The 13,583-nt window shown below is 69.4% G+C and overlaps 2 protein-coding genes across 2 annotated transcripts; both read right to left on the reverse strand.

The window, feature by feature from the left end:
• Positions 1 to 87: 87 nt before the first annotated feature.
• On the reverse strand, positions 88 to 5,187 carry LOC118259410 (alpha-mannosidase 2x; the record flags this gene model as incomplete). Its single annotated transcript, XM_050716628.1, has 14 exons — positions 5,122 to 5,187; positions 4,458 to 4,612; positions 4,011 to 4,265; positions 3,703 to 3,847; positions 3,438 to 3,609; positions 2,995 to 3,122; positions 2,729 to 2,902; positions 2,250 to 2,436; positions 1,985 to 2,162; positions 1,639 to 1,841; positions 1,067 to 1,249; positions 764 to 878; positions 517 to 584; positions 88 to 306 (listed from the first exon to the last, which is right to left on the reverse strand). Coding segments are annotated over exons 2-14 (2,159 nt in total), but the record flags the coding sequence as incomplete, so codon positions are not given.
• A 219-nt stretch (positions 5,188 to 5,406) lies between these two features.
• FES (FES proto-oncogene, tyrosine kinase) lies at positions 5,407 to 11,490 on the reverse strand. Its single transcript, XM_050716627.1, has 18 exons — positions 11,431 to 11,490; positions 10,454 to 10,704; positions 10,184 to 10,357; positions 10,005 to 10,101; positions 9,589 to 9,772; positions 9,132 to 9,269; positions 8,910 to 9,050; positions 8,705 to 8,827; positions 8,446 to 8,632; positions 8,262 to 8,339; positions 7,387 to 7,509; positions 7,165 to 7,218; positions 6,953 to 7,071; positions 6,643 to 6,737; positions 6,401 to 6,524; positions 6,140 to 6,297; positions 5,801 to 5,923; positions 5,407 to 5,691 (listed from the first exon to the last, which is right to left on the reverse strand). Exons 2-18 carry the CDS (start codon positions 10,676 to 10,678, stop codon positions 5,549 to 5,551), a joined length of 2,286 nt encoding a protein of 761 aa, XP_050572584.1. The 5' UTR covers positions 10,679 to 10,704; positions 11,431 to 11,490; the 3' UTR covers positions 5,407 to 5,548.
• Between the last annotated feature and the right edge of the window lie 2,093 nt (positions 11,491 to 13,583).

Below are 13,583 nucleotides of genomic sequence, written 5' to 3' on the forward strand. Positions count from 1 at the left end.
CTTGTGTGCCATGGGAGCTCCCATTGTGGTGCAGAAACAGTTGTTCGGTGGCGTGTCAGCGTGTGAGGGTGGGAGGTTGGCACACACGGGCTGTGCAGGGCGAGGACGGGGGCGGCAGTGGGCGGTGGGGCGCCCCATACCTGGTAGACTTCAGGCACCATGTTGGTGGCGGAGCCCCACTGTGCAGTGAGCTGGGCAGGCAGGGGCTGCCCCTCCTCAGACAGCACGCGCACATGCGGGGAGTCCACCAGCACCGGCACGACGCTCAGGCGCTCCTGCTCCAGTGGGTTGAACACAACCAGGAATCTGCAGGGCAGAGTTGCACCGGGATGGCCACCCCCAGCCCCACGGCGTCCCGCGTGTCCTGCGCTCCACACCACCCCCTGGAGCTGCACACACACACACACGCTGTTTCACAGAGCCCCAGGTACCCCCGCACGTGGTCCCTCCATCGCCCCCACGAGACCCCGCTGCTGGACAGGAGGACGCAGCCCACAGCCCAGCGTGCAGCCCTACCGTGGCGAGGCGCTCAGCTTGATGACTGTTCTCTCTGGGAGCGAGTCCTGGTTGAGGCGCGTGTCGTCCTAGGGAAAGCAGCGGGTCAGCCACGGCGTCCCCACCGCCCCCAGCCCGCCTGGCCCAGCTTCCCCAGGCCCCCAGCCAGCGGCGGGTGGGCAGGCAGGGCTGTGCCGCACGGGGGAGGGCACGGCGCCCCCAGCACGAGGCCGGGGCGCGGGGAGGCGCGGGGCAGGGAGCTGCTCACCGTGCTGAGGAAGGGTGCGGCGGGGTCGTAGCGGTAGGCGTCCTTGTCCCCCAGCACCAGGTACTGCGCAGCGTTGATGATGACGCGTTTGAGGCTCGAGAGGGAGTGGAGCAGCCTGGAGCACCGGGCAGAGTGAGACACCCAGGACCGTCCCCTCTGCCCCCTCCCAGCATCCCCCCACACCACCCCCACACCCCGCTGGGGCCTGTAGGCCCCTAGGCCCAGCCAGCACGCCCAGCCCCGCACCCACCAGCCCCCAGCTGACACTGCCCCCCCGGCCGTGCCCCAGCCACCCGCACGCACCGGACTCCATAGTCAACCACCACGGCCTCCTTGGCGGTGCCCGTGATGGCGTCGTGGTGCTGGAAGAGCCCCAGGTTGCGGCGGGCGTTGCTCAGCAGGGCGTAGTCGGACAGCGGGTACCGGCTGTCGGCGCCGGCACGGCGGGCGTGGGCGAGCGCCAGGCTGTACAGGATCTCTGCCCCCCTGCGCAGGGACAGAGTCACCCAGGACCTGCCAGCGCCCCGGGCCCCACGGGGCCAGGACAGAGAGGAGAGGAGAGGAGAGGAGGGGAGGGGAGGGCAGGGGAGGGGAGGGGAGGGGAGGAGCAGCCGGCGCAGGCAGCCTTAGCGCCAGCAGGGCCCAAGCACAGGGCAGACAGCCTTGGGGAGGGCAGAGTGGTGCACGGGCTGCCGCGGGCTTGGTGAAGGTTTATCTCCCCTTGAGCCATGCCTGGGCCATCCCCAGCGCACCGGTGTCTGGGCACAGGCCAGGGGGACGGCTGGGGCTGTGGGGTACCACCCGGCCAGCACCATCCTGTGCCCCGTGCCCCACGCACCGCCCCTGCCCCAGGGCCCCAGCCTGCTTCCCCTCACCGGAGGTGGGCCTCCAGCACGCGGTCCAGGCTCTTGTAGAAAGGCCGGGAGGTGAAGTAGCCTGTCCAGTAGTGATCCTCCCGGTCCGCGTAGGAGAAGAAATCGCCACTCAGCACTGGGAACCCAGGCGGCTTCATGCCCGGCACAATGCCCACCTTCTTGTAGAGGGCATCAAAGTAGTCAGACAGCGTCCCGAACTGCGCCTGCGGGACAGCACACGCAGCTCTGAGTGCTGCAGGGAGCCCCACGCCCCTCCCCGCACTGCGCACCCCTGCCCAGGCTCCCCGCCGCTGGCAACCCCAGCCACATGGGGCCTTTTGGCAGCCCCAAAGCTCCCTGCACCTACCTGCACGTGGAGGTGGGGCTGGGAGTTGAGGAAGTCAAAGATGCGCTGGTAGTTGAGGAACTGAGCGTCCCACTCCTGTGGCTTGTCGTAGCGGAAATCGTCTCCCAGGGGCACCAGCAGCACCTTGCTGCGGTACAGCTTGGACTTCTTGCGGTACTGGTCCAGCAGGAGCTGGGCTCTGCCACGGGGCCAGGGTGTGAGGCTGGCTGCCGGAGGCCGGGCTGCGGGGCTCAGAGCCGCTCGCCCCTGCCCTTGCAGCACTCACCGCTCTGCCACGTTGGCCTCGGTGATGGCGCGGGGCGGCACCTTCCACGGGCAGTTGATCCGGCCGCCTGGCAGGCGCTTGAAGTCGAACTGGCAGCAGATCTTGGGATCGGGCCCGCAGGTATGGGGCACGTCATAGCTGTAGAAGGGCATCATGTGGCAGAAGATGTCAGTGCTGGAGTCTGGGTCTGCAGGACCAAGGACAGATGAGCATCAGCAGAGGCTCTCCCTCACCTGGCCCCTAGCAGAGGGCACAGGGCACACCGAGCGGGGGCAAAGCAGACCCAGCGCACAAGTTCGCCGGGCACCAGGCACCAGCACATTTGGGGGTCCCCCTGGGGCTGCCCGCTGCAGGGCAGAGGCATCGCCTCCCGGCACTCAGCTCACTGGCCACGCAGGGAAGTGGTCAGCAGCTTTCCTCTGCTGCCACCCACCCCCGGGCAGGTCCGCTGCTGCGGTCACCTCCCAGCAGCCCCTCACCCCACGTCTGTCTCCACATGAACTCCAGGTTCTGTGTGGCAGCAAAGTGCTTCTTGATGGCGTAGTGCACACGCTGGATGAGCATGCCCGTCAGGTTGGAGCGCTTCAGCAGGTAGGGCATGGTGGAGCTATACCCAAAGGGGTCAACGGCCCAGCCTGACCGCGGCGTCACGCCTGGGGGCACAGAGACCTGTCAGCACCTCTTGTGAGCAACGTCCCCCAGCCAGCACCCCTGCAGCCCACCCTGCAGCCCATGCAGCTCTCACCGATGTTCTTCTCCAGCCACTGGTGCCCCTCGATCAGCTGGTCGATCATGGCGAAGTAGTGCGAATTGGCCTCGTCGGGCATCACCCAGCCACCCGTCACCATCTCCAGCTGCCCGTTCCCAACCAGCCTGCAAGAAACACACACCAGAGACGTGGTCAGCTCAGGGCAGAGCCCTGCTGTCAGCCTCGTATCCATGGCAGAGCCTCCCCCTCTCCTGGAGCCACCTGGCTCTCGGCAGCAGCCTCTGCGATCACCAGCTGTGGTGCGATGCCCACACTCTCCCCACGCTCCTGTAGGGAGCTCCGTGGAGCCCATGGACACCACACTGCAGCCAGAGCCGAGTCCAGGGGGCAAAGGGCCCTTCCCTCACGCCCCCCTCACTCATGCCCAGCACCCAGCACCTCCTCCGGGTGGCAGGGCCCGGCAGACGGGGCAGCCCTACCTCCGCACCGCAGCCCGCTTCTGGGCACTGATGTTGTCCCACCACTTGGAAAAGAAGGAGATCTCAGACCAGATGAAGCGCCGGCGGGGGTCCTCCTGCATCTTCAGCACCATGCTGTTGAGGATGTGCTGCGTCTGGTCATAGTAGTACTTGTCAAATGTCTTGATCCAGCCTGCCAGCACAGGTGGGGGGGTCACTGAGCGGGGCCCAGCCCTCCCCAGCCAGCAGGGCAGGGGCCGGGGGAGCACGTGCTGTCTCTGCTCACCGGGGTCATTGTGGGAGTGCGGCACCACAAACACCTGCAGGGGCTCAGCGTCCCACTCATTGGGCTCATAGGTGATATCGAAGCCCTGCTTCCACACACCGCCGTCCTGGTTGTCAAAGGGCAGCAGGGAGTACACGGCCAGCATCTGCCAGCGGGACAGCGAGCTCAGGAGGGCAGGCACCGGTCCGGGAGACCCCAGCAGAGCAGAGGCAGTACCCCAGGTGCCCTGCTGCGCATTCCCTCTCCTTCACAGGGCTGGGCCCCTCGCCCCCTGTGCTCACTGCTGCACCGAGACCCCAGCCCTTCACCTGCAGGTCTGGGCTCTGGCCCTTGCCCCCCAGGGCAAACTGGCAGTCCTGTGGGGACACGGAGAGGAAGCTCGGGCGACTCTCAGGGGGCAGCGCCCAGGAGCCGTTGGGTGGGTGGCGGGGCAGTGCCGGCTGTCCCTCCGCGTGGGCCGTCAGCTCCAGCACCGAGTCCTTGATGTGGCTGATGATCTCGTGGTTCTCTTCCAGCAGCTGCTCCAGCTGCTCGATGCGGTTCTGCAGCACCGAGATCTGGCTCTGGGGACACGGGCACTGCGGTGAGAGCGCTGCCCTGGCTCGGGGCTTCCTCGCACAGGTCCGGCCCTGCTTGCGCGCTCGCAGCAGCAGGGAACGAGCCCTGCCCCGAGCACCAGACCGGCCTCGGGCTGGGCGCCAGCCGGCCCCGGAGCCAGCCCGGCCCTCGGCCGCCCCGCGCCCGCTGCCGCTCACCCTGGGGAAGTTGCCCCCGCTCTGGTGGCGCGCGGGGTCGTGCTGCACCCGGTCCAGCATCAGGTAGAGGGAGAAGACAGCCACGCAGAAGATGGCAGCTCCACACACCGTCACCTGCTTCTTCAGCTTCATCCCGGCGGGCCGCGGGGACGGGCCTGCGGGGGGCACACCGGGCACCGCTGCCCCGCGCCCGCCGGCCCCGCCGCGTCCCCCGGTGCCCTCCGCGCCCCTCCGGGCGCGATGCGGGGTTCCGACAGCGCGGGCTGGGGCAGCGCCGGCGGCGGCGGCACGGCCCCGCGGGGCTGCTCGGGCCCGGCCCCGCGCCGGGCAGCCGCGGGGGGGGACGGGGCGCCCGGGGAGCCGGGGGAAGCCGGGGGGAGCCGGAGCAGGCCGGGGGAGCTGGGGGAGCCGGGGGCCGGCCGGGGGCGGCCCGGCCGGGGGCGGCCCGGGGCAGGCCGGAGCAGGCCGGGGGCTGCGATGGGGAAGGCGGCGCCGAGCGGGCCGGAGCAGGCGGGGACGGGCAGGCCGCGGAGCCGGGCTGCCGAGGGGGCTCGGGGGGGCTCGGCGCGGCCCGGGGGCGGAGGGGGGCGGGGGCTCCCGGCGGCGGGGCCGGCCCGGAGCTGTCCGGCGCGGCCCCCCCGCGGCGCGGCCCCCCCGCTCTTACCCTGGGCGGCTCCGCGGCCCGGCCCCGCTGCTCACATCGCCCGCCCGGGCCCCGCCGGCTGCCGCGGCCGGGATGGGCCAGGCCCCGCCCGCCGCCCCGCCCGCCCGGCCCCGGCCCCGGCCCCCGGCCCGCCCCGCCGGGACGCGGCGCTGCGGCCCCGGGCGGCCCCGGGGCCGGGCCGAGCGAACGCCGCCGGGCCCGGCCGCCCCCCGCACGGCCCCGGGCCGGGGTCCCGGGGTCCCGCGTGGCCGGCCCGCGCCCCGTGCCCACGACAGACGCAGCGCTGCAGAGCCCACGTTTATTGCCCGGGAGCCTCCTGGTGCGCGCCCGCCGCCGCCCGGCCGCCCCCGGCACCCGCTTCCCAGGCGGGCCCCGCCCGCGGGACGGGCGCTGCCGGCGGGACGGCCCCGGGGCGCGGGGCTGCCCCTCACCGGTGCCGCTTGCGGATGCCGATGAGGTCCTGGTGGACGGCGCTGAAGCTGGGCCGCCGGCGGGGGTCGTACTCCCAGCAGCGCTGCATCAGGCGGTACACCTCCTCGGGGCACTGCTCGGGGGGCTCCAGCCGCACGCCTGGGGGTGGCAGCGCTGGGGACGGGCCGGCCGCGACACCGGCCCTCGCCCCCGCGGCCCCGGCGGGCACGGCTGGGCGGGGGACCCGCGGCCCCGCCGCCGCCCTCACCCTGCTCGATGGCCTCGCGCGTCTGCTGGTTGCTGAGGTTGGCGTAGGGGACGGCGCCCAGGCTGAAGGCCTCCCACAGCAGGATCCCGAAGCTCCAGACGTCGCTCTCCGAGCTGTATCGGCCTGGGGACACGGCGTGGGCCGGGCGGCGAGCGGCGGGGGACGGCCGTGTCACCGCCGCCCCAACGGGTGCCCCGGCTCTCCCTGCCTCCCGCCCCAGCACCACGCGCGGGGTGCCGGGCGGTGCCCCCTGGACTCCTGGGTCCCCCGGCACAGCCTCCCCCCTTCCCTCCCCGTATGCTGCGTAGGTCCCAGGCCATGCCCGGTGCCACCCCGTACCGTAATTCAGTGCCTCGGGGGCAGTCCACTTCACAGGGATCTGCTTCATGCCTCCCGTGGAGGCGTAGATACCATCCTCCTCCTCCCGCGACATCCCGAAGTCGCTGATTTTCAGGATGTTCTTCTCCGTCACCAGGCAGTTGCGGGCAGCCAGGTCCCTGGGGCGGCTCAGAGCCGTCAGCCTTGCGCCCAGCTGTCCCCAGGACAGGGGGGGCCCAGCTGCCCCTGCCCTGCCCAGTCCCCGCTGCTCCCCCAGCCCACCTGTGGATGCAGCGCTTGCTCTCCAGGTACTCCATGCCTGCTGCAGCGTTCTCTGTCATCTTGATCAGCTCTTTCACCTTCAGGTGGGGCCCCTCGCTGCGCAGGAAGCTCAGGAAGTCCCCCCCTGCACCGAAGAGCACAGCTGGCGGGCGGCCATCCCAGCCCCGTGCAGCGAGCTCACACTCTTGCACTGGGGTGAGCTCACACACATGCACCAGGGGCTGCAGGATGGGGCTGCTCACCCTGCACCAGCTCCATGACAATGTAAATGGGCTGCTTCTGGGTGCAGACGCCGATAAGCCGGACTATGTTGGGGTGGTTATACTGTTTGAGGATCCTGTGGGGACAGTGAACAGCACCGTGAGCACATGGGGACCCAGCTGCCCCCAGCACACACCACCTCCATCACCACCTGCATCCCAAGGATGCTGTGCCCGGCAGGTGCAGGGACCCAGCCCCCAGCCAGAGGGCTGCTGTATCCCAGTGGGGTTTGGGCAGCCCCGAGACATCAGGACAAGGATGGGCCAGGACAAGCATGACGGTCACACAGACCTGGCTTCCTGCAGGAACTTGGCCTTGAGCTCAGGTGGCAGGGTTTCCCGGCAGGATTTCACAGCCACGGGGGTGTTGTCAGCACGCAGGCGGCCGCTGAAGACCTCCCCAAAGTTACCCTGCCGAGAGACACGGATGCACAGGCCGAGCCTGCCACAGTGCACCCGCGGCCAGCCCTGCCCTCCTGCTGGGACCCTCGCACCCCAACTCACCCGGCCGATGCGCTCCCCCAGCAGCACATCCTCGTGGTTGAGCACCCACTTGTCCTGCAGGCAGCAGACACTGCGGTCAGCGAGCCGCCCCCAGCGCGCCCCAGCCCACATCCCCTCCTGCTCCTGCAGCTCCCTCATGCAGAGATGAGTCACGGCAGCTGGAAGGGGCCAGGGCTACGCCCTGCACAGGGCTCTCGCCTGCCTCCCGCTGCCCACCCTCACCTTGGGCACGGCCCTGGCCAGGATGATCCCGCTCTTGCGGGTGATGGGCTGCTGGCTGTGCAGGAGGTGGTCGACGAGCAGCGGGATGGTGGGGAAGCCGTCGCCCTCCAGCCGGTACAAGTTCTGCAGGGAGGGGAGGCTGCGGGGTCGTGCCTGCGTGCACGCATGAGGTGCACACCTGGGGGAGTGCATGCATGGGGGTGCGTGCACACACACACACACACACACACACAGCACAAGCGTGCATTCACACACACGATGCAGGCTCACGGCTCGTGCTCCATGCTTGGTCTCTGCAAGGACACGCACACAGCTCGCAGCTGTACGCACACATCCTGTGCATTAACACCAGCGTCCCTGTGGCTGCACAGCCAGGGCAGGGCCTGGGCAGGGCCCCAACATCTGCCCACTGCAGGGGCCGCTCCCAGTGCCACCCCCACCTGCGGTCACTCACGTCGGCAGCCTGGATGATGAAGTGCCGGGGCTGCCCGTCCCACAGCACGCTGAGCACATACTCCTGCTTCCCCTGGCTCTCCCGCACCAGGAAGTCCCCGCTGCAGCTCAGCAGTTCCTGCACCTCTGAGCGTGGGATGGCCCCATGGTACCAGACCTGCTGGCACAGCGGCTTCTGCACCTCCGGGACGAGGGGCACGGGGGGTGGCAGCTGGATGGGGACAGAGCAAGACCGGTCATTCCCCCAGGGGCAGGGAGAGCAGGGTCCAGAGGGGCTTGTGCAGGGTGTGGAGAGGGGCTGGAGAGCAGCATTGAGCAGGGCTGTGGGGCAAGACAGGAGAGGACAGGGGGTGCCGAGGGGCTGGGAGGTTTGACAAGGTGGCTGGGCAGGGCAGGGTGGCTGGAGGTGCCCAGGGTCTCACCGAGAACTTGGGGCTGAAGATGCCCGAGATGTGGTTCTTGAGGGTCTCCAGCGCAGTGGCCCCGCTGCGTTCCTGCTCCTGGGGAAAAGTGTGAGCTGTCCCCCCACAGGCACCCTGCGTGGGGCCACCAGAACCCGGTGTAACCCAGCGCCGTGTCTCCCGGAGCACTGTGGGGAGGACTCACCACGGAGGAGACTGAGTGCCGGTCCTCCTGCAGGGGCAGGGCAGGCAGGGGATCTCCGGAGCCCAGCTCCGCCAGCTTGTTGGCCAGCACATCCCGCTGTGCCTGCAGCTTGGCCTGGGTGCAGAGGCAGCCCTGGAGCTGCTGCTGGGCCTCTTGCAGCCCCTGGCGCTTGCTCAGCAAGTGCACCCTGGGGACGGGATGCAGCGGGGTCAGCCCCTGCCACCTCAGCCCCGGCCCCGCCACCCCCCCTGCACCTCACCGCTCCCCGGGTCTCAGCCCCTGCTCCTCGCCCTGGATCTCAGCCTGCAGCTCCCGCACCCGCTGCTCCTTGCTGCTCACAGTCTCTGTGGTGGCCGCCAGCTCCTCCTCAATGGACGTCAGGCTGCAAGAGACACGGGTGTTGGGTGGGCGCTGAGCCATGAGCCCGCCAGCCTGCCCCCCGCCTGCAGCCCGGCCCCGCTCACGAGTGCTGGACGCTCTCGACAGTCAGCTCGTTCAGCTGCAGCTCCCCTGGCACCAGGCTCTCCGTCTCCTCCAGCAAGTTCTCGTCAAAGGTGACGGCTGGCGGCACCTCGCAGCCATACCTGTGGGCACCCGGCACAGAGCTGCCCTCTGCTCCGCTGTGCCCATGCCCACCCCCTGCAGGGCCGTACCCGGTGCGGTGCCCGCGGCCACGCCATCTCTACCTGTGGCACTGGACAAAGCTGCTGTACTCAGTGGCAGGGTTGATCGCTTCGATAGCATGGGCAATTTCCTGGTGTACGGCCAGCACGTCCTCCTGCACCAGGCTGCTGATGCTGTAGTACTCCCCAAGTATCTCCTTCCTGCAGGGACACGGGTGCTGGGGGCTGCCCGGCCTTCCGCACCCCCTGCAGCCCAGGCTTGGCCCCACACTGCCCAGGCCACCTGGTTCCGGTGTCCCCTCAGCCCCTGCCCTGCATGAGGTGCTGGGGAAGGGCCCCGAGCTGCCCCGTCCGTGATGGCTGTGGTGCCAGAGGAAGGGGGTGCGTGGCACAGGCAGTAGGGCAAGGACAGTGCCTGTGTGGCTGGGGGCTCCAGCAGGGGGAGGGAGCATCGCTGGTTCTCAAGGGGAGCAGGGGTGCAGAGGCAAGGGGGTGCCAGGAGGGGCGGCAGGGCTCTTACAGAGTGAGGACCATCTCCTGCTGCAGGCTGTAGAGGGACTCGTGGAGGCTGGGCAGCGCCCGCTGGTAGTGGTGGTGGTGGTGCAGCGCGGCTGCCTGCACAGCCAGCACGTACTGGTTGTGCAGGGCGTAGAGTTTCCAGAGACTGCGCACGTACTTCTCCTTCGCCTTTTCCCTCTCCCTGTCTGCGAGGAGAGGCCATGGGGGCACCCGCTGCCCTGGCACCACAGTTCCCAGTGCATCCCCCCAAGCTCCCAGGCCCACCGAGGTTGTGCCCATGGGTCCCATGGGGCTGCCGTGGCTCCAGGCATCCCTGATCCCGCGGTGGGGCCCGAGGAGAACCGGGGATCAGGGAGAAGAGGGCACAGCAGGACGAGGCTGGGGGATGTGTCAGGACAGTACAGGGCTGCCACCCACCTTTGCTGGCCTCCTGGTACTTGCGCTTGGCCTGGGTACTGTCACGCACCAGGCTGCGGTACTGCGCCTTCAGCTTCTCCATCTCCTGCTGGGTGGTCTGCAGGATGAGGCACCCTCAGCAGAGCAGGGCCAGGGCAAGGGCCCAAGCCCCCCAGCCGCCCACACAGGGTCCTGCCTACCCGGGTGTACTCCTGGCTGAGCTGCTGCCACTGCTCGCTGAAGGCCTTGCGGAGCTGCTGCTTGTCGCGGATGAGCAGGCTCAGCTTGGCCAGCGGCCCCGCCGCCAGCTCCTCTGCGTGCCGCCGCAGGGTCTGGCTCAGCGTCTCCGTCTGGCTCACCAGCACCCACCACGACTGGGGGGACAGGGTATCAGGGATGGAGCAGGGACGGCCACCCTCTGGCAATGTGCCAGGTCTGTGGGGTGTGCTCCCACACCCTAACGTCCCTACCTCCCCAATCTGGCCTCCGTGGTCACCAGCACGGAGCTGCCCAGAGCCCTCCTGCTTCTCCAGCTGGGAGAACATGTGGTGCAACATCCCCGCGTACTCCCGATCACTCTTGGCCCGCTGCGACATCCACTTCTTCATCAGCTCCAGGAGGCGCAGCTCACTGTCCTGCAGCCGCAGCAGCGCGCTGTGCCCCTGCGGGCTCCACAGCTCCGGCCCGAAGCCCATGGCACCGTGGTCCTGGTGGGACGAGGCTGCAGAGCAGTAGGGCAGCCTGAGACGTGGCTGCTACCCTGCACTCTGCATTGAGCTCGCCTGTGGGCAGGGCCCTTTGCCTCCGATGCCCCCCCACCCATCTCCCCACGGCAGGCGTGCGGTGCCCAGGGCAGCCCCACAGCGGGGGGCAGAGTCACCAGCACCCTCCACAATCTGCCTTGCAAAAGGCATTTGAAGCAGCTGGGAGGGCTGAGTGTGCCCAACGCGCCGCAGCAGCGGGGGCCCACGGCGGGGGCAATGCCAGGGAGGAGGAAGCATGGGGTCAAAATCCAGTGCCGCCTTGCTGCGTGCCGCAAGGCCGGGAGCACCAGCCCCATGGGGCTCCGGCAGCTCTGGCCCTATCCTGCCCCACTCCCTGTGCCCGTGCCAGCGGCAGCTGGGCACACCGGGGCAGGAGAGCGCCCAGGGGCCAGGGCACGGGCAGGAGGCCAGCAAGAGGGGGACAGGGCACTGAGCCGCAGGGGACAGTGCCAAGCCTGGATGTGTCCCTGCGCACGGAACTCTGGCATGGCCAGCAGGAGCCGAATTCAGCCCAGGCGTGGTCCCAGGGTGCACAGCCCAGCAGCGAGGGCACAGCCAGGAGCAGGAGGGTGCTGGAGCCTGGCTCCATGCAGGGCAGGATATCCCCGCGCAGACTACAACCCCGCAGAAGAACAGGGCCATGACCCCCCCCAGCCCCACAAAGGGGTCCCCTTCCCTCCAACCTGTGTGTGCCGTGAGGTCCCGGCCACGGAGCTGGCGCCGGTGTGCTCCCGGGGCTGGGGCCGGTGCAATCTGGACCTGGCGCAGCTCCGGCTCCCAGAGAGGAACAGGAAACCCTGTGCTGACCATACAGCCATTGCGAGATTTCCTGCGCTTCCTCCCCTCCCTGCCGGTCCCCCGTGTTCGAGGCTGACTCCAGCACACAGCCCCGAAGATGCTGGGCAGCCCCCAGCTCCAGCGCCCCTTCCAGCGGCCAGGCACCAGGGCCTTGCACCATCAGGATTTGTCCCTGCAGGAGCCCGGGCCCCTTCCTTGCCTCAGCTGTGCTGCGCTGCCACCGCACAGTCTCCAGCTGCAGCTCAGCCCAGGTTGGCTCAGCTGCCTCGTGGGGCTCCTCCTGCAGCCAGGCAGGTGTCCCCCGACCCCAAAGTGGTGTCACAGTCACCTGCAAGACGCGTTCAAGCCGTTTCCACTTCTTGAGGAAGTTGTGGGAAAAAGCACATAGAAAGGTTTTCCTGGCTCGCCTTCCCACGGCTGAGCGATGCCTGGGTGGTCACATCGAGGAACACTGCAACGCCACAGCAGGGCTCTGCACTAAGTGCTGCTGCGGCCCCTGGGCACGGTCAGTGCCAGTCTCCCTGGAAACAGTGTTTTTTCACAGCACGTTTCAGGGGCAGAGCAGCTCTACCATCAGCAGCTGCTCTGTCCTGCAGCACACGCTCACCTCCCTCCAGCCCCCTCTGCCCCGGTCCCAAACCCTGCCCAGGAATCTGTTTGTTTTCTGCGTGAGCTGCACCAGCAGTACCCCCTGCACCACCTGCTCCGGAGGCACTCAGCGCTTCCACAAGATCAGCAAGTGTTCTGCCAGCTGGGCTGAGGGGCTGCTTCTCCCCGCCCCAGCACCCCTCCAGCATCCCCTGGCTTCTCCCAGACAGCGCAGGCTTTCCCCACGTGCATGGGGCTGGCACGGGGGACACCGGGCACCCCGAGCCAGGGGCTGGGGCCTGACCCCACCACACCTGGCTAGTCAGGGCAGCCAGGCTGTGAGGCTCCGTGAGCGACCGTGATTGCAGAAGCCAGCAGAAGCCCTCGCTCCCCAGCAGCCCTGACCACTGCCTGCAGCAGGAAGGTCGCTGCGGGCTGCGCTGCAGCTCACCCAGTTTCACATCCTCCATCCACTGTCCCACAGCCTGCAGGGCCCAGCGCTGCGGTGCCCCGTGGGGCTGGCCCCCATCTGACCCCCCCACGGCACCGTCACTGCGGCTGCTGGCTCTGCCCTGCGCAGCCTTCGGCCGAGGGGCAGCGGGGACGTGTCCCCTGCCCAGCCTGGCAGGGGAGTGAGAAAGGGAAAGCTCCCGCAGCTGCGTGCACGCAGCAGGGAACTCGCTCCTGACCACAGGAAGACGCCACGGCTGGGACGGCACGAGGGGATCTGCAGAGAGGAGCAGCCTCTGAGCAAGCACCCAAAGAAAACCGCTCAGGGCTGTCCCCCTCCCTCCGACAGCCCCCACGGCAGGCTCTGCCCGTCCCACGCAGCTCAGCCCCAGGTGGAGCAGGGCTGGGTCCAGCCCGGGCTGGCAGCGGGGGGGTGCCCGCAGGCAACACACTGCGGCTGCAGGGGCTGCGCTGGGCACGGGGGCTGCAGCACGCGAGCTGAGCTGTCCCCAGGGCTGCAGTAGAGGGACGCGGCCCACATGCTGCAGGAAAGCAGCACGAGCTCCCCGGCCTGTTGCCCCCCTCCGCTCACTAGAGCCGGTTCCAAAATTAGCTCCTCTGCGGGTTTGCGATAAGCAGCTGCTTCCCGTCACTCAGGTGAGGGTGACGGTCACCGCCTGGGTGCCACGTCCTCACCGCAGCCCCAGACAGTGGCCCCGTGCAGCGCAGCTCCTGCCACAGCCCGCAGCTCTGCAGGGCTCCTCGCCTCGGGGGGGGCTTCTCCGTCCTGGACCGAGCCCACGCGGGGACCCAGAGCCGCAGGGCTCCATCCAGCAGCACCGCTACCGCGGGCAGCGAGCAGCCGGGCTCCGCGGCGCGCTCAGCCGGGGGATCGCGGCAAGGCCCCCCCGCACCCCCGGCTCAGCCCAGCGCTCCCTGCCCAGCACCTGCCCCGGGCCCCCTCTTGCGGCTGCGGAGCAGGGCACGGGGCTGCCGGGGG

Source organism: Cygnus atratus, unplaced genomic scaffold, assembly GCF_013377495.2.
Source record: "Cygnus atratus isolate AKBS03 ecotype Queensland, Australia unplaced genomic scaffold, CAtr_DNAZoo_HiC_assembly HiC_scaffold_103, whole genome shotgun sequence".
Lineage (NCBI taxonomy): Eukaryota > Metazoa > Chordata > Aves > Anseriformes > Anatidae > Cygnus > Cygnus atratus.